The 23393-nt window shown below is 45.5% G+C and overlaps 1 protein-coding gene across 1 annotated transcript in view; it reads right to left on the bottom strand.

Moving 5' to 3' along the window:
• The window catches only part of LOC115199113 (protein O-mannosyl-transferase TMTC2), an 89869-nt gene that overhangs the window by 49107 nt on the left and 17369 nt on the right, over nt 1-23393 (bottom strand). The window contains exon 2 of the mRNA XM_029761689.1: nt 1-604. This exon is cut by the window's left edge and continues 18 nt beyond it. Within this exon, the coding sequence (XP_029617549.1) occupies nt 1-604 (604 nt within the window). The remainder of the gene's footprint in view (nt 605-23393) is intronic.

Below are 23393 nucleotides of genomic sequence, written 5' to 3'. Positions count from 1 at the left end.
CACCGCCTGGCGGAACCGGAGCCGCTGGAACACAAAGAGGTCGTAAGCCGCTGATACGGCCAGCACCGTGACTCCCTGCTCCTTCCACAGCATGCTGGACGCTGCGCAGACCAGGCTCCCCAGCAGCCACAGCCACGTCCAGGCTCGGAGCCTACCACAGCCCCTGGTCTGACAGTCCCTAGAAGAGGCCGTGTAGGCCGAGCGGAGCCCGCAGTGCCTTGTGTAACAGAGCAGAGACAAGAGGAACAGCAGTGCCGCACCGACGTCGGCCCTCCCCACTACCCCCGCCACGGCTTCCGTATGCACCGGGTGGGAGGCGAAGAGGAGCCCCACCAGAAGACTCCACGGACCTCCCCCCAGGAGGGGGCGACAGAGGGCAGTGAAAAGGCCTGTGACAGCCCCGTGGAGGCCCATGTTGACCAGGTGGTAGCCCCAGGGGCGCAGGCCGCCCAGGGCGTGGTTGAGGCGGAAAGAGAGGGTGCAGAGGGGTCGGAAAGACTTGTGGCTGCCGCTGTGGGTGAGCAGGGTGCCCCAGAAGTCATCATACAGGACGTTGGTCCACGGGGTCTCGGGGAGAAGGTCCTGGTTGGTCTTGATCGCACGGCTGTCGGGGAGAGAGAGAGAAAGAGAGAGAGAGAGAGGAGGGTCAGTGTCAGTTTGGATACCATCTAGATGAACAGGGGTTTTCAGTCTGAGAGAGAGAGATAAAGTGGTAGTCATTGATGTAGCGACTGTGAGAGAATGGCACAGATGAACCTTGATGCGATAATAACTGTGATGGATGGAGCATGATGTGAACACATACACACACTTTGTCAGGTGATTATTGGCCCCTGAGGCCTCTCCACTATCTCACAATTAACACATAATTAAGGGGAACCCGGACGTGCCTCATGTACACTAACAGACTGTGACAAACGAGATGATTCACCCCAGAGATGTCAAACTGCATGATAAATGACCCCTCTAACCACTAACACAACAGCTTACTGGAAGAGTCAAAGACTTGTGAAATACAGGACATGAACCATATACTGCAGCTAGCTCAATCAACACACAGTCTACCTACCACAGACCATACTGTAGCTAGCTCAATCAACACACGGTCTACCTACCACAGACCATACTGTAGCTAGCTCAATCAACACACAGTCTACCTACCACAGACCATACTGTAGCTAGCTCAATCAACACACAGTCTACCTACCACAGACCATACTGTAGCTAGCTCAATCAACACACAGTCTACCTACCACAGACCATACTGTAGCTAGCTCAATCAACACACAGTCTACCTACCACAGACCATACTGTAGCTAGCTCAATCAACACACAGTCTACCTACCACAGACCATACTGTAGCTAGCTCAATCAACACACGGTCTACCTACCACAGACCATACTGTAGCTAGCTCAATCAACACAGTCTACCTACCACAGACCATACTGTAGCTAGCTCAATCAACACAGTCTACCTACCACAGACCATACTGTAGCTAGCTCAATCAACACACAGTCTACCTACCACAGACCATACTGTAGCTAGCTCAATCAACACAGTCTAGCTACCACAGACCATACTGTAGCTAGCTCAATCAACACACAGTCTACCTACCACAGACCATACTGTAGCTAGCTCAATCAACACACGGTCTACCTACCACAGACCATACTGTAGCTAGCGCAATCAACACACGGTCTACCTACCACAGACCATACTGTAGCTAGCTCAATCAACACACGGTCTACCTACCACAGACCATACTGTAGCTAGCTCAATCAACACACGGTCTACCTACCACAGACCATACTGTAGCTAGCTCAATCAACACAGTCTACCTACCACAGACCATACTGTAGCTAGCTCAATCAACACACAGTCTACCTACCACAGACCATACTGTAGCTAGCTCAATCAACACACGGTCTACCTACCACAGACCATACTGTAGCTAGCTCAATCAACACACAGTCTACCTACCACAGACCATACTGTAGCTAGCTCAATCATCACAGTCTAGCTACCACAGACCATACTGTAGCTAGCTCAATCAATGCATAGTCCATCTACCACAGACCATACTGTAGCTAGCTCAATCAACACACAGTCTACCTACCACAGACCATACAGTAGCTAGCTCAATCAACACACAGTCCATCTACCACAGACCATACTGTAGCTAGCTCAATCAACACAGTCTACCTACCACAGACCATACTGTAGCTAGCTCAATCAACACAGTCTACCTACCACAGACCATACTGTAGCTAGCTCAATCAACACAGTCTACCTACCACAGACCATACTGTAGCTAGCTCAATCAACACACAGTCTACCTACCACAGACCATACTGTAGCTAGCTCAATCAACACACGGTCTACCTACCACAGACCATACTGTAGCTAGCTCAATCAACACACAGTCTACCTACCACAGACCATACTGTAGCTAGCTCAATCAACACAGTCTACCTACCACAGACCATACTGTAGCTAGCTCAATGAACACAGTCTACCTACCACAGACCATACTGTAGCTAGCTCAATCAACACAGTCTACCTACCACAGACCATACTGTAGCTAGCTCAATCAACACACAGTCCATCTACCACAGACCATACTGTAGCTAGCTCAATCAACACACAGTCTACCTACCACAGACCATACTGTAGCTAGCTCAATCAACACAGTCTACCTACCACAGACCATACTGTAGCTAGCTCAATCAACACACAGTCTACCTACCACATACCATACTGTAGCTAGCTCAATCAACACAGTCTAGCTACCACAGACCATACTGTAGCTAGCTCAATCAACACACAGTCTACCTACCACAGACCATACTGTAGCTAGCTCAATCAACACACGGTCTACCTACCACAGACCATACTGTAGCTAGCTCAATCAACACACAGTCTACCTACCACAGACCATACTGTAGCTAGCTCAATCAACACACGGTCTACCTACCACAGACCATACTGTAGCTAGCTCAATCAATGCATAGTCCATCTACCACAGACCATACTGTAGCTAGCTCAATCAACACACAGTCTACCTACCACAGACCATACTGTAGCTAGCTCAATCAATGCATAGTCCATCTACCACAGACCATACTGTAGCTAGCTCAATCAACACACAGTCTACCTACCACAGACCATACTGTAGCTAGCTCAATCAACACAGTCTATCTACCACAAAAAACAAAGTTTTTGTATACATTGCTTCATCTAAGCTGAATGCAATAAAAAAGTGGCACAATGTATACTGTCAGTACACACAAACTAACAGTCAGTTTTTGAGGATTAGATAAGACGTATGTTAAAAATGGGACACTATAAACCTAAGACACTGATCTTTACTGCAGTAGTCTAATATGTAGAGTCCTGACTATTAGTGCGAGGGAGGAGAGGGCCACCACTTGTTCACCATAGTTGTTATGACAGACGTGGCAATTAGTGTTGATGTTCCAGATACTGTTCCCTTATCACAGAACAACAGAGTGATTTATAACCAGACGTGTGTGTGTGTGTGTGTGTGTGTGACAATGTCCGTGTGTGTGTGTGTGTGTGTGTGACACCATGTCCTTATATGTGTGTACTTATTATGTTGGGTTCATTTTGATCCAGTGGCGACCTTCTGTCTCACGGTTTGTTTGACTTGGGGGGCTACGTTTTTCTCAAGCGCCAGTCAAACATTGTGTTTGAGTAAAAGAGATTGGACCGGGCGCAGCTCAGGACTTCCTTTGTGAGGAGATTAGGACTCAGTGCCAGCACAAGGACTAGATGAATTAGAATGAGAGAGAGAGGGAGAAATAGAGAGAGAGAGGGGTCAGGAGAGACAGCAGGAGAACTAGGAAGAGAGGGATGTAGAAAGAGAGGGATGTAGAAAGAGAGGGATGTAGAAAGAGAGGGATGTAGAAAGAGAGGGATGTAGAAAGCGAGATGAGAATGAGGGAAAGTGACATGATAAGATGAGGAGAGTGATGGGAGAGAGAGTGAAATGTCTAGAGCGAGAGATCCAGAGAGATGTAACAGTATAGAGCTCGAGGGAGGGAGGGAGGGAGGGAGGGACAGAGAGATAGAGTGCTCTGACGTGTTAGTTCATCCCCATGGCAGTGGGCTAGTCTGTATTTTTTCCCTTTCTCTTCCTCTCTCCTCCAGCTGCATGCACTTCATGTTTTAGATGGTTGGAACTCTGTGTACCTTTGTTAATCACACCCAATCATCATCTAGGCTACCCCATCCTCTCCTCCTCTCCTCTGTCCTTACCCACAACCCATCACTCCTGTATCCTCACTCCTCACTTCCATAAAATGAACACAATAAAAAAAGGATAATTTTTTTCAAAAGAACGCCCCTTTTATATTTTGGGATTTTAAATTGAGGGGAGAGAGTGCCCGCCAGCCTGAAAGAGTGCCCCCCCCCCCCCCCCCCACGTACGACAGTAGAATACAAAAGAGACCTCTCTAAGTCAGTCGCTCTGGGAGACCACTCTATCCCACTTCAGAGACAGGGCCAATGAAGCCATCAGCACAGCCAGCCAGCACTACTGTCACTCTCCCCCTTCAATATCTAGGCAGCATCCCAAATGACCAGGGTCTCTGTTCAATAGTAGTGCACTATGTAGGGAATAGGGTCTCATTTGTGATGGATCCCTATAGCTCCTGTCCAGACCCTTACAGCCAGCAGAAGTGGGGAGAGAAGAGCAGAGGTGGGGGTGGTAGGGGGTCTGATTTAAATATTTTAATGATTTATCTCCGGTGAGGATTGAGATGTAGATGGGCCAAGACTCAGGGGAGGCTAAAGGGCGGCTACACTGGAGCTTGTTAGTGTACTACTTAATGCAAGACCCAAACACACACACACACACACAGTAACGCAGGCACGAAAATATACAGTAGAACAAATACAGTTTTAATATGAATTAACCTGTGGAAAAACAGGTAGTAAAAAAAACCACTAGTATGATCCGAGATGAATCCTGTTCAAACTGAGTGATGAGATAAGATGTGGAACAGGGAATACTGAGGAATAGGCAGTATTCCGTCTTCCTCCCTCCCAGTCCGGTCCGTCTCTCAGCAGTGCAGAGCCTGAGAAACTGACGCTTGTTTTCCCATTGAGAAAACAATCCTGGGAAACTGAGGAATTCTCCCTCTCTGCCTCACGCGACGACAGGCTGCACTGAGCTCTGAGGTCAGCACAGACACAAAGTGGTGAAGGAGAAATGAACCATTTGATATATAGTATACTAATGAACCATTTGATTTATAGTACTATAATGAACCTTCCACACCAGTTTAGCCAGCCATTCATAACATACTAATGAACATCATCACTCATCAGCAAATCTGCTATTATTTGTCTTATGAATGAATTAGAGGAAGTTTTGATTGCTGAACTGAAGGAGAAAGCTGTGGTGAGACAGAGAGGCTCGGACTTAGTGTCAGCGTTGATTGCTGTGATGTGGACTGAGCCAGCAGTGTGTATTAGACAAGGACCCATATTCACAAAGCATCTCAGAGTAGGAGTGCTGATCTAGGATCAGGTCCACACCTGTCAACATTCACCTTTTGCTACTATTTCTGTTAAGTCTACGCATGCAATTTGATAAATCCAAAGTATACACCACACAGAACACAGAATGCACTGCAACTGCCTCTGTAACACAATGCCGCAAGGGAAACGCAGCGTTCCATTGGAAATGAATGTACTTCTGGTGTACAAAAATGTCATGCTGCTATCGGTGTGATCGAGGTGTAAGGCTGCAGTGATTAAGTTAAGACTCCAGCCCTAGGTAAACATGCTGACCCTGCCAGACTGGAGAGGGGAGACACTCTGCTATCTAGTTAGTAAACACACACACACACGCACACACACACAAATATGGTTACCCACACACACACACACACACACACACACACACACACACACACACACACATATATGAAAGTGTGCTCAGAAATGCACACAAACACACAAATCAACTCCAGCGACCGACACACCTGCTGTGTTTTGATCTGGGGATGGATTAGCCTTTAGTGTACGTTCCTCTTTATGTCCCCATAAAACAAACAGGGGACATTCATCAATATCTCATTGCTAAACACTCCACTCCAGCCTTCTGTAAATATTTGGTCCTCCGGCCAGCCTGAATGTCTACAGCATGTTTTATCCTGCACATGGAACACTGATGAATCCCAATGTGTAAAGAGCAGAGTTGTGGTATAGAGTCACATGACTTCAGTCACAAATTTGATGACTTGAGACTCGACTTGATAGAAAATAAAATAACTTCCGGCTTGACTTAGACTTGGAGCCTCAAGACTCGGGACTCGACTTTGACTTGAGACTGAAGACTTGAAATTATCTGGCCAAGTTTTGTAATGTTTTGTCACTCATTTTGTGTCACAGAGTCTACGTGGATTACTCTCCATGCATCCAGAGACAGTAGCCACAGCATCTCGCTTGCAAAAAAACCTGCAACAGATTAGCTAGTGAAACCCACACGTGGCACTCTGATTGGACCAGCAAACTGTAAATCAACACAGGTCGAGTGGTGAACAGATTGCTGATTTGCTGAACAGCTATATGATCCTTCTTATGCTATCTGTCTGTCTGTCTGTCTGTCTGTCTGTCTGTCTGTCTGTCTGTCTGTCTGTCTGTCTGTGTCTGTCCTGCCCTGTCCTGTATATTAATTGCAGCCTGGCCACAAAGTCCCAACATCAAGCTTTATAATACCATCTGGCCAACTCTATTAGATTTCCCTCCCCTTATGGAGAACAAGGCCAGCTAATTAACCACATAGATAGAGCTGAGGTGGACAGACAGCCTATTCACACTATGCTAATCACAGAGCCAAAGGGAAATAACTCCCATCTCTGTGTGTGTGCGTGTGCATGTGTGCGTGTGTGTGTGTGTGTGTATTGGTAAGGTAATAAAGAGCTTCCCACATTAATGAGTGAAGCTTCCATATGGAACGGTTGATAAAAATCTACCTCCACACCATTATCATCCCTATGTGATTTGTTTCCCAGGCTTTGTGCTTGAGTGGGAGAGTACACTGAGTGGACAAAACATTAGGAACACTAATATTGAGTTGAACCCCTCCCCTTATGCCCTCAGAACATACTCAATTCATGGGGGCATGGACTCTACAAGGTGCCAAAAGCGTTCCACAGGGATGCTGGCCCATGTTGACTCCAATGCTTCCCACAGTTGTGTCAAGTTGGCTGGGTGTCGTTTGGGTGGTGGACCATTCTTGATACACACAGGAAACTGTTGAGCGTGAAAAACCCAGCAGTGTTGCAGTTCTTGACACAAACCGGTGCGCCTGGCACCTACTATCATACCCCGTTCAAAGGCACTTAAATCTTTCACCCTCTGAATGGCACACATTCCCAATCCATGTATCAAATGTCTCCAGGCTTAAAAATCATTTTTTAATCTGTCTCCTCCACATCATCTACACTGATTGAAGTGGATTTACACCCCCACAACAACCATATATCTATTCTACAACCCCACAACAACCATCTATTGTCACGCCCTGACCTTAGAGAGACGTTTATTTTCCTCTAGTTTGGTTAGGTCAGGGTGTGATGTGGGGTGGGCAATCTAGTTGGTCTATTTCTTTGTGTTGAACTGAGTATGGTTCCTAATCAGAGGCAGCTATCGTTGTCTCTGATTAGGAATCATACTTAGGCAGCCCTTTTTTCCACCTTTAGTTGTAGGATCTTGTTTTTGTGTTGTGCCTGTAAGCACACCATTACTTCACGTTTCGTTTGCTTCTGTATTTGTTTTGGTGAGTTTCATTTTTTAAAACATGTGGAGCTCTACGCACACTGCGCCTTGGTCTACACCTTTTGACGATCGTGACAGAAGATCCCACCACCAAAGGACCAAGCAGCGTGGACCAATTGACTGGACCTGGGAGGAAATCCTGGATGGGGCAGGACCCTGAACAAGGCCTGGGGAGTATCGCCGTCCGCAAGAAGAGATAGAGGAATGGCTATACTGGGAGGAACAGGCAAGGAAACAACGGAAGCCCGAGAGGCAGCGGCCCAAAAAAATGGGGGGGGGGGGCACACGGGGAGATTGGCGAAGTCGGGGTTGAGACCTGAGCCAACTCCCCGTGTTTACCGCGGGGAGCGAGTGACCGAGCAAGCACCGTGTTATGCGATGATGCGCACTGTGTCGCCAGTGCGCACTCACAGCCCGGTGCGCTCGGTGCAAGCTCCTCACCGTTGCCGTGCTAGAGTTAGCTGTCAGCCAGGAAGAAGTGTGCCAGCTCAGCGTTCCTGGTCTCCAGTGCGTCTCCTCGGTCCAGATTATCCTGCGCCAGCTCTACGCACGGTACCCCCCGTTCACCAGCACAGCCCAGTTCGTCCTGTGCCAGCGCTCCGCGCCTTGCTGGGCTAAAATAACCATCCAGCCAGGACGGGGTGTGCCAGCCCTAAGCTCCAGACCTCTAGTGCGCCTCCACGGCCCAGTATACCCAGTCTCCTGTGCGTCTCCCCAGTCCGGTGGGACCGGTTCCAGCTCCACGTAGGAAGCCTCCAGTGATGATCTGTGGTCCGAAGACTCCAGTGATGATCCATGGCACGAAGCCTCCAGTGATGATCCATGGCCCGGAGCCTGTAGTGATAATCCATGGCACGAAGCCTCCAGTGATGATCCATGGCCTGGAGCCTGTAGGGATAATCCATGCAAGAAGCCTGTAGGGATGATCCATGGCCCGGAGCCTCCAGAGATGATCCATGGCATGAAGCCTGTAGGGATAACCCATGGCCCGGAGCCTCCAGAGATGATCCATGGCATGAAGCCTGTAGGAATGATCCATGGCCCGGAGCCTCCAGAGATGATCCATGGCATGAAGCCTCCTGCGACTGTCCCCAGTCCGGAACCTACAGTGACGCTCTCCAGTCCGGAGCCTCCAGCGACGCTCCCCAGTCCGGAGCCTCCAGCGACGCTCCCCAGTCCGGAGCCTCCAGCGACGCTCCCCAGTCCGGAGCCTCCAGCGACGCTCCCCAGTCCGGAGCCTCCAGCTACGCTCCCCAGTCAAGAGCCTCCAGCGGCGGTCGGCAGTTCAGAGCCTCCGGCGATGATCCACGGTCTGGTTCCAATAACCATCTATCTATTGACACCCCCATAACAACCATCTATCTATTCTACACCCCCACAACAACCATCTATCTATTGTACACCCCCACAACAACCATCTATCTATTCTACACCCCCAAAACAACCATCTATCTATTCTACACCCCCACAACAACCATCTATTGTACAACCCCAAAACAACCACCGCTCCAGTCTCCAATAAAACACATAGCAGAGATGCACCTTTTCAATCCATTGAATAAAGAGTTCAGTCCATCCACTACAGTTAAAATGTCATTCAGCTCTACATGCATGCTTCGGCCTCAATGGCAAAAGCCCTTTTAATTCAATAGAATTTTGAAGTTACTTGAGTTAATTGATTGATTTCTCCTTTGGTTCTGCCTTGGTGAACTGGCCCAAACTCAAGTCGCAGGGGCCATATCACCTCTCTCTGAGTTAAAACAATCCTAACAGGATTAGAGAGTGATTATAGACCCTCAGTGTTTTAGGGACGTTGCCCAGAGGGCAGAGGTCAACCTATAATCTGATTAAAGCTCTCTGGACTCGACTGGGGTAGGGTGGTGATAGTGTGCGTGGTGGGGGAAATTGTGTGTGTGTTGGGGGGGGGGGGTAAATCTGTATGTGTGTGTGTGTGTGTGTGTGACATTCCTTATTCCTAGTTGTGAGTTGTGCATAGGCACACACATAAAACACTGGCACAGTGGCATTTTAAAGCTGAAGCAACAGAATATGTATTCCAAACACGAGCACTAAGTCTTAATGCCATGCTGTGGTGCAGTTGGCAAGTACAGAGGCACAGGCTAAGCCCAGTGAATGACCCAGCTTGCTAAAGAAGAACCCTGTCGTCTCTTCACCCGGGTTGACAGACAGACTGGACTGTGGCTGTTGGGAGGGAGGCCATTGTTGCCTAGCCTACTGGAAAAGACTTGTCTGGCAAAGCCCTGATCCAGGCTGCTTCACTGGCTGTCTGGTCTGCGGTTTGGTGTGTGCATGTGTCCGACACAGTTGTCATATGTGTGGGGGTGAGGGGGGGTATCAACTCACGCACACACACATGCAAAACATACACTCACAAACAAGCACACTTACGCACGCACGCAATCACACACACACACAACAGAGAGGAGAGAGCAGATGGAGGTCTTTGATTGATGGGGCTGCCACAGAGTCCCACCTACTTCTCAGACATCTATTTTGGCTGGCCACTCAGCAGAATACTGAGAGCCCTTTACACAAAGCCCACATATCTTCAACATTAGCATAGCAACACTAGCATAGTCGCTCACCAGCTAGCATATTAGGTTCCCTGAATGTTCTGGGAATTTATTTTTTAGGTTGCAATCCTCTCTGTCTCTCTCTCTGTCTCTCTCTCTGTCTCTGTCTCCCTGTCTCTCAATTCAATTCAATTTAAGGGCTTTATTGGCATCTCTCTCTCCTCCTGCCGCTTCTTCTCCATGTTGTATGTTTCTGTACTCTCTCACACTCTTCCTTTCCTTATCATCATCCCCTTACTGTAACGCTGGTGGTGTTTATATATCTAATAACCCACAAGTCAGGAAGTGGCCAGACGTGGGTGTGTCTAAACATCTCACGTCAACAAGACGTGGGCAGAACAATACCCTCTCCAGTCATGCCATAACACTTTCCCACAGTCTGACCCACACTGGTATAAACACTCAGTAGAGAAATCCATAAAGACACACTGACACAATTATTAATGCATCTCAAACGGCACCCTATTTCACATATAGTGCACTTCTTTTAACCAGAGCCCTGTTGGCCCTGGTCAAAATATTATATTTGAATTATTAGAGGGAATAGGGTGCCCTTTAAGGCGCAGCCACTTTCTAAGGGCCAAGAGCACTATATTGGGTTTATCTTTAGATTATTAGATTAGTCCAGCCTCTCTCTCTGGTTTCCTGGTTTGTGTGAAATGTGAAATTAATTTGTGTGTTGTCGGCCAACTCCGACACATGGTTGTTTGTCTTCTCAAAGGATGGAATGTTAAATGATAAACTGCTCTTGGATGCTAATCAAAAGACAGCATAGTGAGGTTGACGTGTGGGGAGAAAGACAGGGGACTGCACATTTGACAGTGTTTTAGGTGTAGGCTGACATTTCAGCTAGTCATGCAGGAATGAAAATAACAGTCATTCAAATTATATGTACTGTATCATCTATATATTTAAACCATTAGTCTAACCTATATTAGTCTAACCTATATTAGTCTAACCTATATTAGTCTAATCTATATTAGCCTAACCTATATTAGCCTAACCTATATTAGCCTAACCTATATTAGCCTAACCTATATTTCCATCCTTCCTGTCATGTGGTAATGAATGACTGTGCACTGTGTATATCTTTCCCATGCAGTAGACTAAAAATAGCCATCCAGCTTCTGCATTGTCCCACTAGACCAACTGTATATCCAAGCAGCTTGTTGAATGGGTGGGCTAATTAGCTAACTTTGCTGATTCAATAAGAAGAGCCTAGCTGGGCTAATTAAAATACAGCAAATCAGCTTTGTGGAGGAACAACTACCCGTTTACCTTTCTCAGGCATAAACTTAATTAAGACATTTTTGTTTAGGGGAAAGTGCAAATGATGTCATGTAGTCTGTTTAAGTGCCGTCACTGCTCTGCGAAGCTTTCTCACCATCCAGAATATTTACAGATGCACTTATTGACTGTTTATCAAGGAACTATGTGAGTTTTCACACCGTTCTAAAAATATATACTAGGCCATGTAAGCAGAGGAAAGCACTGGACAGACAGACAGACAGACAGACAGACAGACAGACAGACAGACAGACAGACAGACAGAGGATTTGCAGGCTTCTATGCTATTAGAATGGAAACCACAGGCAGTCTCTCAGCGACCTCAGGTAACCCTGCCTGTCTCCCCTCCCCTCCCATCAACAGCACAGCATCCATCATTCAAACTAGTGGAGAGAGTCTCATACAGAGAGCTAGAGTGGTGATGGTTAGGGTCCAACAGGCTTTTCATCAGACAGCTGACATTTCTACCGGCCTTTGGATTTTGGAGGACTAACAAGTCAAAAGACTTGACTCCTTCTGTCACAGACTCCTTCTGTGTCACAGGACACTGTGTACCACTGTGTGTGTCTCACATCCTCCAGATCGTTCACATCTTCGTCATAGCCATGATATCAATAACGTTAATGATGTGTATGATCAAAAGACTCCACAACACATTATTCATCAGCATCACTGCCGCCCAGCTGTTTTCACTAACACCTGCATTAGTGCTGGACGCAGTGGTGATTAACATTCATTATCCCTCTCTGTCCACGTCCCTCCCCACTACTACCTCCCATTAATGAGAAGGGAGTTACAAGGGCATTAAAGCTGCCATCTCCTCCAACAACCAATCAGGATGGCTGTTTGCTTCAAAGGGAGCACTGCTGGAGGAAGGAGCCAGGAAGTGGATGTCTCCTCTTTGTCAGAGGAGGCTCCTTTTATGTCCCGTAAAACATGTTTCCTGATTAGCAGCAAGGCCACAGCACAGCCAGGGCCAAGGACTCTGCACAGGGCACCTGCCAGGGCGGCAGGTAGCCTAGCAGATAGAGCGTTGGGCCCGAGCCGACAAGGTGGAAATCTGTCGATGTGCCCTTGAGAAAGGTACTTAACCCTAATTTGCTCCAGGGGCGCCGTACTACTATCCGGTGTATGTGACCATTAAATAGTACAGTGCATGAAACTATAATACAGTCTTTGAATATTCTTTCACTTTTCAAATGACAATTGGACATGAACAAAATGTTTCTACCTCTCAAGATGCTTGAAGACGTAGAGTGTTGAAGTGGTCCTAAAATAGACTTAGGAAGTTATCATTTGGGAGTGTCATGTTAAAGTAATGAGTAGCTAATTGCCTTGCTACAGGCCTAACAAAAGCAGTGTAGAGTGGCTGTTTTGTGACTTTCCCAATGTTACATTTTAGGTAGGAGGTATGATCTGGTGGAGACAATCAGTGAGAGTGAGGGTCCATCATCTATATTTCAGCAGATCAATCCCGCTGCCATTATCTTCACCACAGAGACTGATTGATCAGCTACGTTAGCCAGCTGCATCCAACCAAACGGGACCAGATGATAGGCTAATGCCATGTCCTCCTTGCCACCTCAGCTAAAAAGGGGCCGGGACCCTCCCGCTTGTCCGCTCGGTGACTGATGATGTCTATAAACAGTCCTGAGGAGTCCTCAGCCACACAAAGAAGAGGGGACAGGAAATCAATAGCTAATAAAGTCATGCCCCTGGGATGTGTTCTCTAAAGGCAAAACCAGATAGGATAGAATACACAGTGAAATATAGCACTGGGATGAAGGACTCGGGAGCAGAACTTCACACCCTATAAAACCCTGGATTAATTAGATTGTTCGATCTGCAGTTGCTATATTCATTTTTGGTCGTATAAATTAATGGTGTACCCATTGATTTTTTTAAATGCCTCAAGAGCTTAGTTTAACTGTCATAGCCCATCAGAACAGAAAATATAAGCTTGCTTTACGCCAACGTTTGTATTCAAAGTAAACGTAAACAAACACTAAAGCCTCAAAACATGGTTCAAACTATAATGTTGATATCATTCTGTTGAAGAAGTCGGAAGTTTACATACACTTAGGTTGGAGTCATTAAAACTTGTTTTTCAACCACTCCACAAATTTCTTGTTAACAAACTATAGTTTTGGCAAGTCGGTTAGGACATCTACTTTGTGCCTGACACAAATAATTTTCCCAACAATTGTTTACAGACAGATTATTTCACTTATAATTCACTGCATCACAATTCTAGTGGGTCAGAAGTTTACATACACTAAGTTGACTTTGCCTTTAAACAGCTTGGAAAATTCCAGAAAATGATGTCATGGCTTTAGAAGCTTCTGATAGGCTAATTGACATCATTTGAGTCAATTGGAGGTGTACCTGTGGACGTATTTCAAGGCCTACCTTCAAAGTCAGTGCCTCTTTGCTTGACATCATGGGAAAATCAAAAGAAATAAGCCAAGACCTCAGAAACAAAATTGTAGACCTCCACAAGTCTGGTTCATCCTTGGGAGCAATTTCCAAACACCTGACGGTACCCCGTTCATCTGTACCAACAATAGTACGCAAGTATAAACACCATGGGACCACTCAGCCGTCATACCGCTCAGGAAGGAGATGCATTCTGTCTCCTAGAGATGAACTTACTTTGGTGCAAAAAGTGCAAATCAATCCCAGAACAACAGCAAAGGACCTTGTGAAGATGCTGGAGGAAACAGGTACAAAAGTATCTATATCCACAGTAAAACGAGTCCTATATCGACATAACCTGAAAGGCCGCTCAGCAAGGAAGAAGCCACTGCTCCAAAACCGCCATAAAAAAGCCAGACTACGGTTTGCAACTGCACATGGAGAAATGTCCTCTGGTCTGATGAAACAAAAATAGAACTGTTTGGCCATAATGACCATCGTTATGTTTGGAGGAAAAAGGGGGAGGCTTGCAAGCCGAAGAACACCATCCCAACCGTGAAGCACGGGGGTGGCAGCATCATGTTGTGGGGGTGCTTTGCTGCAGGAGGGACTGATGCACTTCACAAAAAAGATGGCATCATGAGGTGGAAAATTATGTGGATATATTGAAGTAACATCTCAAGACATCAGTCAGGAAGTTAAAGCTTGGTTGCAAATAGGTCTTCCAGATGGGCAATGACCCCAAGCATACTTCCAACATTGTGGAAAAATGGCTTAAGGACAACAAAGTCAAGGTATTGGAGTGGCCATCACAAAGCCCTGACCTCAATCCTATAGAAAATTTGTGGGCAGAACTGAAAAAGTGTGTGTGAGCAAGGAGGCCTACAAACCTGACTCAGTTACACTAGCTCTGTCAGGAGGAATGGGCCAAAATTCACCCAACTTATTGTGGGAAGCTACCCAAAACGTTTGACCCAAGTTAAAAAACTTAAAGGCAATCCTACCAAATACCAATTGATTGTATGTAAACTTCTGACCCACTGGGAATGTGATGAAAGAAATATAAGCTGAAATAAATCATTCTCTCTACTATTATTCTGACATTTCACATTCTTAAAATAAACTGGTGATCCTAACTGACCTAAGACAGGGCATTTTTACAAGGATTAAATGTCAGGAATTGTGAAAAACTGAGTTTAAATATATTTGGCTAAAGTGTATGTAAACTTCCGACTTCAACTGTATATGGTCAGTCCTTGCATCCATAGCTCTGTCTCCTTCCATGTGCGCCGTTAGAAATTCTGATGAAAAGCCTGTTGGACTAGCTGGGCTCTTCTTATTATTGGTTCAAACTATAATTGTTATATCATATATGGTCAGTCCTTGCGTCCATAGTTCTGTCTATGAATTTGAGAGTGGTTTTATTTCTCCAGCCCCATCCCTCAGCTTTTTACCAAAACAGGCTGAATGCTTTGTTATTGTTCCAACTGCTGATTGTCCCTTTAAAAATGTAAAGACGGTGTCAGGGCCCATATTCCTAAAGCATATCAAATTAGGATTGGTGATCTAGGATCAGGTGTCCCTGTCCATGTCATCCTATTCATCATTATCTAATAGGCAAACCTGATCCTAGATCAGAACTGTCACTCCCTGGCCATAGAGAGCCCTTGGTGGTGTTGTAGGTCAGGGCGTGACTAGGGGGGTGTTCTAGTCTGTATTTTCTATGTTGGTGTATTAGTATGGTTCCCAATTAGAGGCAGCTGTTTATCGTTGTCTCTAATTGGGGATCATACTTATGTTGTTCATTGTTCCCACCTGCTTTGTGGGATATTGTTTTGTGTTAGTGTGTTGAGCACTACGACTTCACGTTCGTTGTATGTTTGTTGTTTTCTTAGTTTCACTTTAAATAAATATGTGGAACTCAAATCACGCTGCGCCTTGGTCCGACCTTTTCTACGAGCATGACAAGAACTCCTACTTTGAGACTACAGGCCTGACCTAATATAATATGGGATATTTTATCTTAACCAAACTCCTCTCTCCTCCACATCAAAAACTCAAGGAACAGCTGTCAGTGCGGATATCCATTGTTAAGTATTTCCTCAAGTGTAAGGAGTGTTAAAACATAGTGTAACACTCCACAAGGCATATTACACTTTAAAAAGTCATGAGTAAAATATCCTGATGTCTGAATGAGAGCAGATTGAAGTGAGACACTGAAGCCGACAGCCTACTCTCACTCTGCACCCCTCCAACACCCCAAAGACCACCAGTAACTACCCCCATCCCCTCCCCTAGACAGCCTTACAGTAACTGATCATAAAAGCACTAGGGTGCTCATACTCAACATCTGGATCAACGAGTGCTGTAACCCCCCACTTGCCTCTAGAGAAGTGCACTTAATAATACGTGTATGTGGATCTACTTAAGAGGACTCCTCACCCTATAAATATCCGGGCCTCTGTATTAGACCTGTCCTCTTTGTTGAGAGAAACATCTAAATGGGCAGTTTGCTGTGAGTTTTATGGGGTTTCTGGAATACTTGGCTCCACTCAAATCCAGATCAAATTGAATTTAAGTGGCCACCCATCGGGGCACCGCGGTCTCCTGCCAACTTTAGCACCATAGATCCAACCCAGAATCCACCCATGGAATCCAGCAGCAAACAACTACAACCTCTTGTTCACTATTATGCTCCGGGGGGAAGTTACCCCTACTGTAGGTATAGATCTAGGATGAGCTTCCCCTCCCCCAATCCAACCTTAACCACCAGCAGGAAAAATGCTAAAAAGATCAGCGTCTAGGGGCAACTTCACCCTACTAGGAGTAGTACCCCCACTGTTACATGGAGGGAATCATTCACACACAGAACAATGAGGCGGAATCTGAAGTGTTTCGATCCAATTAAGCATCTCAGTGTGGCTCTCATATAGTCTGGACAGTTAATTACAGTATGTGTTTCTGGCTGGCTAATTAGGATTGTTTCCTGTAATAAACGAGAGGCTTGATTAAAAACTGACACTGCAGTTTCCCCATCCACGGGCTCAGCGTATAAATTACTGTCAGGATATCTCGATGCCTCATCCTATTGCTGCTTCTCCTGCTATTGTCACATCTACTGGGAAAGATTCCACCATTTTCATGATGGCACGAATATTGCTACTGCTAGATACCCAGCACTATGACTACCAGTACTCTAGCTAGTCACTATTATTATCAACTACCATTTAGCACAACCAGCTACTGCTACTACTACTACTACTACTACTACTGCTACTACCACAACAACAACTACTACTACTACTGCTACTACTACCACCACCACTACTACTGCTACTACTACACAACTACTGCAACTACTACTACTACCAGCTACTACCACGACCAAAACTACTACTACTACTACTACCACCACAACTACTACCACCAGCTACTACTACCACCAGCTACTACTACTACTACTACTACCAGCTACTGCTACTGCCAGCTACTGCTACTAGCAGCTACTGCTACTACCAATACTACTACTAATACTACTACCAATACTACTACTACTACCAATATTCTACTACTGCCACCACAACTACTACTACCAGCTACTACAACAACTACAACGACTACTACCACAACTGCTACTACTACCACTACTACTGCTACTACTACACAACTACTGCAACTACTACTACTACCAGCTACTACCAAGACCAAAACTACTACTACTACTACTACTACTACTACCACCACAACTACTACCACCAGCTACTACTACCACCAGCTACTACTACCACCAGCTACTACTACTACTACTACTACCAGCTACTGCTACTGCCAGCTACTGCTACTAGCAGCTACTGCTACTACCAATACTACTACTAATACTACTACCAATACTACTACTACTACTACCAATATTCTACTACTGCCACCACAACTACTACTACCAGCTACTACAACAACTACAACGACTACTACCACAACTGCTACTACTACCAATACTACTACTACAACTACTACTACCTGCTACTACTACTACTGCTATCAGCTACTACTACTACTACTACTACCACCAACACTACTACAACTACCAATACTACTACTACTACCAGCTACTACAACTACCAATACTACTACAACTACCAATACTACTACTATTACTACTATAAATACTATTACTACCACAGCTACTACTACTACAACTACCAATACTACTACTACTACTATCACCAATACTACCACTACTACTACTACTACTATCACCACTACTATTTCTTCAACCACCATAATACAGTAGTGCTATAGTAGTTCTTTCTGGCTCCAGGTGCCAGCCCTCCTCCTCCTCTCCCTCCTCCTCCTACTCTCCCTCCTCTTCTCCTTCCTCCTCCTCCTGTCCTTCCTCCTCCTCCTCCTCTCCCTCCTCCTCCTCTCTCCCTCCTCCCCACCATCCATCCATCCCGTTGGCCCACTTATGGAAAGCTGGTGGCACAGTGACCTATAAAACTGGCACCTGCAGTAACGACATTATGGAAAACCCCATTTGAATCAGTCTGGAGGCTTTGAAGTATTGGAGCCAACTAACTGAGACTAACTGAGACAGTGGCTGAGAGAAATAGCTCAGAGTAACCACCAGACTGTGTGTCTTCATCCCTATATTGTGTCTGTCCAGTGTCCAGCAATGACCAATGGTTACAAACCAGACAAGACACAAACACACAAGTGCGTACACACACAAGCAGACTGACACACAGGCAGACACACAGCGAGCCAGCACACCCACACACACACAAACACACAAATGGCACACACACACTCCACACACAAAGCATATAATAAAACCCTGCGAGTCAGGAGCAGGGGAAATGGAGAGAGGGCAGCTTGATTCAATTCATCATTTTCTGAAGTGCTTCCATGACAACAGTGTTCCCCTCTTTTCTCCTCTCCTGGGCACGAGAGGCCCCTGTACAGAGTGGAATAGAGTGGAATCACCACTTGGCAGTCTCTTCCCTGGACCCAGCTGTGTCCACGGTCCTTTGCCAAGGGATCACATCCCGTTTCCCTCGCTGCACGGACAGCCTACGCTACATCATGATTTGAAACGGTTTGAATTAGTCAAACAGTAATGTAACACACCTGACTGCCATTTGTTCCACTATAAAGTAACACATTGTACACATTGTGAGACATGAAGGCATGGTACGATAACATGCCATTTCCTCAACAAGATGAGGGGATTAATGGAGAGTGGTCCATATTTTATATATGACATACAGATTTACGATATCTGGCCTATCTTTTGAGAGAAGTCTTCTAGGTCTAGGTCTGTGTCGGAGGGTTGACGGGGAAAACTGTCATTTCTGATGACAAATGGAGCCCTCGATGGAGGATCTGTGTGTTGTGGGCTAAGCCAGGGGAACAGCTAGAGAACAAAGGAGTGTTTTGTCTCAACCTCTCAAAGAGTCGCTTTTTGTTCTACCGCAATTGATGTGCAATCAGAAATCAAATTAAAACACTGCTATTTCAAGAGAGGAGGTAGATGTATTTTTAGATAGAGTGATTCAGATTGGCTCCAAAAATCCCCTGATTCAATCCATGTCAACCAGTCGTTATCAACAACAGTAACGCAACTGTTGAGAGAGTGTACAGCACTTTAATTCCCAAGCAGGCTGCGGTAATCGACCATACAGCCCTGTATCAAATCCTCTTTGTGTTTGCTGTGACCACTTCTAACATTCCAACATTAGCGGCATCGCGGCGGCCATGGCAGGGCCTCAGTCGAGCCACGACCCCAAACCAAACTTTCTTGTTCTCATACACAGGCTGTGTCAGAAAACCTAACTAGCCGTCAAATCCTTGTTTCCTCCATCCTTGTTTCCTTCATTCCTCTCAAAGATCACTGGAGGAGAGGATCAAAGGTCCCGCCCTCGAACCTCCACCTCCAATGAGCTTTGAGAGGAATGAGGAAACCAGGAAGGAGGAACAAAGGATTTGACGGCTAGTAATGTTTTCAGACACAGTTCTAAACACAGCACGTGGTCGCCCCGACAACATAAATTACGCCACCAAACCACATCCAAGCGCAATTGATTAAAGAGTCTGAGACTAATAAATGATTACGGCGTCAGAACTCAGCGTAACGGGTGTTGAATCTATATCGCCACAGGGGGGGTTTAATATTAACCGAGTTTGTCAAACTATCAACGGGTGTTCCAAAAATATCGGCTCGCTTTAAACGCTCTGGGAATTTAGCATTATAAAACCATAAAACACATCATATAGAGTTGTAAAACTGTACAATACTCCCTCTGAAACGGGCCAAGGGGGCAACTAGACATTACATAATACAGTAATCAGAGAAGTCATTGTTGTGTATTTATGAAGGACTTTGTTACAAATGACAGTTTGTTTTACAAGTGGGCCTAGGTATTATTTGGTTAAGACATATGATTCACAGTTTTGTCAAGGCACCGTGAAAAAACCACAGCTAGGTCTACTAACAGCACCGCTGATAGAGAAGCATCAGAGGAGAATTGGACACTTCACAGAAACAGATCAACCTGTTCTGTGCTCGACTCCCCTGTGAGCCCAGCACGGTATGATCAATGTTATTGACCAGAAACAACATGAAGCCTCCATAAAGCCTTCTGACAAAGGCAGAGAGTGGGAGAGAAAGTGGGAAAGGTAATGTCAATACAGGCAAACCACCAAGCCCTTCCTCTCTCTGAATGGAGATGGCAGGGATGTCACGTGGCTGTTCTGTCTTTCTCGCAGATAACACGGTCAATAAGTGCTGTTGATGCAGAAAAAACAGGAGAGGGGACTGAGTGTAGATGAAATGGTCTGGGCTCAGTCGGCTGCTCCCCCAGGTAACGGATGTACTCTGGGTTTCCACGGTGATGAGTAGTGAGCCAGCCTGGGAGAAAGCATCTTTGCTGATTGGGTTGAAACGCAGCCTCGCCTGCTTGGTGTGTTGAGTTCGTGCCGTCTCGTGCCAAAACCCATCTGCTGAGTGCCATAACTAACTGTCTGTTTTTATCAAAAAGGAAGAGACGCATCGTAATCTGGCATCTGCTTTGTATAAAACAGTGTTTCCCCTAATATTGTCTTTATTGGCAGGTTAAAAAAGCCACCAAATCAACATTTACGGCTTCACACTCCAACATAACACTAAATTGAAACCAAAAGCGGCCTATTTCTTTTAAAGCAAGGGACAACAGAGCTGGTATTCAAGCTGTACATTTTCATATCAAAAAGCAGACACACAGAAGAACCCTCTGAATACCAACTGCCTGTGTTCTTATCAAACAGTAGAAATGCATAATTCAGGGCGATTCAGTCCAGAAAAACAAAAATGTCATAGATAAATCTGTTTGTGGTGCTGAATGTGCTCATAACATATCAAATATAGAAAAAGCAATGACTACTGTCATCACGGATCACGATAATACCTCGGCCATAGCTGCCCACCATGAATATCAAAGAGGTGAAATGAATTACATCCCCAGTAGCCCGGGAGAGATAACAACGTCGTTGCCCGTTTATCTGACTGAGACAATCTGAGGGAAACCACCCCATTATCCAATTCAGAGTCATTCTATTTATCAGAGCAATCAGGTTCACCGTGACTGTCACGGTAACCACAGTGTGTATCACGGCAACTACGTGTGTTTATTTCTAAATCAGATCCCCTTATCTTGACCATCCCCAGGTAGCTGAGCGGTTAAAGCATCCCTCCAATCAGGGCTAGTGATCAGTGAATCACTAGGGCTAACCCAGGGGAAAGTGGTGGTTGATGCCACTGAACCCATGATGAGTGCAGTATTGAGCAGCGCTTAAAGGGAAAGTTATGTTAGTCTGTTGAAGATCAGTCAACTGCATACTGAGCAGGTTTCCCCATTGTAGCAGAATGCATTCTGTAAATAATAGGGTTTGATGATGGCGTCAGCCGAAAAGCACAGATATGATTTTGGAGGAGGACATTACAGTTGTCAATGGAGCAGGTGCAATGCTCCCTCCAAAGAATGTCCTCACTGAACAAATGTCACATCTACTGAGCACAAACTTGAACATGGTGAACATTCTGTGCAACTTCCGGCGAGCGTTTAGTGTGACCACTGAGGCTGAACCCGCTTTAAGTTACAGTTTTAACAGTGGCCAAGTAGGCTACTGTGGCTATTTGATCATAATGTAGGCCTACCAGGGTAGACTACCATCCAAAACAATGGAGAAAAATGCATCTCATAACATTTTAACATGGAAATAGCTGTTCTATCATTCAGCCTACAGTAGCAGCCAAATGTGTGGTGTTCAATGTAGGCCTACATTTTTTTTAAACATGCAGGGCTTGACATTAACCTGTTTATCCACTATCATTCAGAAGTGGAGGTGAATGAAAATGTTGTGTTGTTTGATGCAAGAAACCATAAAATGTATTATTATTCCCATACCATTATTACAGAGAATCCGACAAATGATGCTACCCCTTGCATATTGGCTACTTAGCTAATTCAAGACGTCTCAAAATACAACACTGCCTCTTTAAGACATAAAAAAAGCTATTTACTTGACTACCTTTACAACAATGTCTATAAATGTACACGTGCTGTGCCCTTGTACAAAGCAACTAGAAATAACTGGGCTAGTAACTCACTAACTAGCAAAGAATATGAACAAATGTGCACAGCTGGACACATGCAGCTCTCTGGAAGCTCAGAGGGAACGATGGGCAGGTGACACAATGCAGGCAAACCTCCTCACATCAAACAAAGAACAATGAATTCTAACGGTGGATCCCAGTTCTGGTGTTGGTGACGTTAACCTCCCTTCATCATCTATAATCACTGTCCTCTCCCTTCATAAAATAACCACTGTCATCGCTCCCCAAATAGCATCCAGAATCTCACAACAGACAGCTTTATTTCGGCTTTATGACCCTCTTTACTTGACCTATCTGTGTGATCTAGTGTGTGGTGTCAGCTGTGGCCCTCTGGCCCCTACCACAGTTACCAGGCTTATCTGGAGGAAACAGGAACCGGGAGAAAGACTATCCCATCCCTAAAGGTGGGGTAACACATTGTAAATCACTTCTAATAGGGGGGTGAAATATAAGCTGGTGTGGCTACTACCCATTCAAAATCCCGTAGGGCTGAACAGGGTTTGGGAAACACAATGGAGAGAATGCTTGATCATGAATGACTGTTTTCTGGGGTTCGTTGGCTGGTGTATTTCATCAGTTACTAACCGTGCTGGTCTTGGGTTACTTTAGTATATTTGCCCAGTCGAACTGATATTAA

Source organism: Salmo trutta, chromosome 8, assembly GCF_901001165.1.
Source record: "Salmo trutta chromosome 8, fSalTru1.1, whole genome shotgun sequence".
Classification (NCBI taxonomy): Eukaryota; Metazoa; Chordata; class Actinopteri; order Salmoniformes; family Salmonidae; genus Salmo; species Salmo trutta.
Note: the sequence above shows the minus strand (reverse complement) of the source record. Positions and strands in the feature narration are given on the sequence as shown.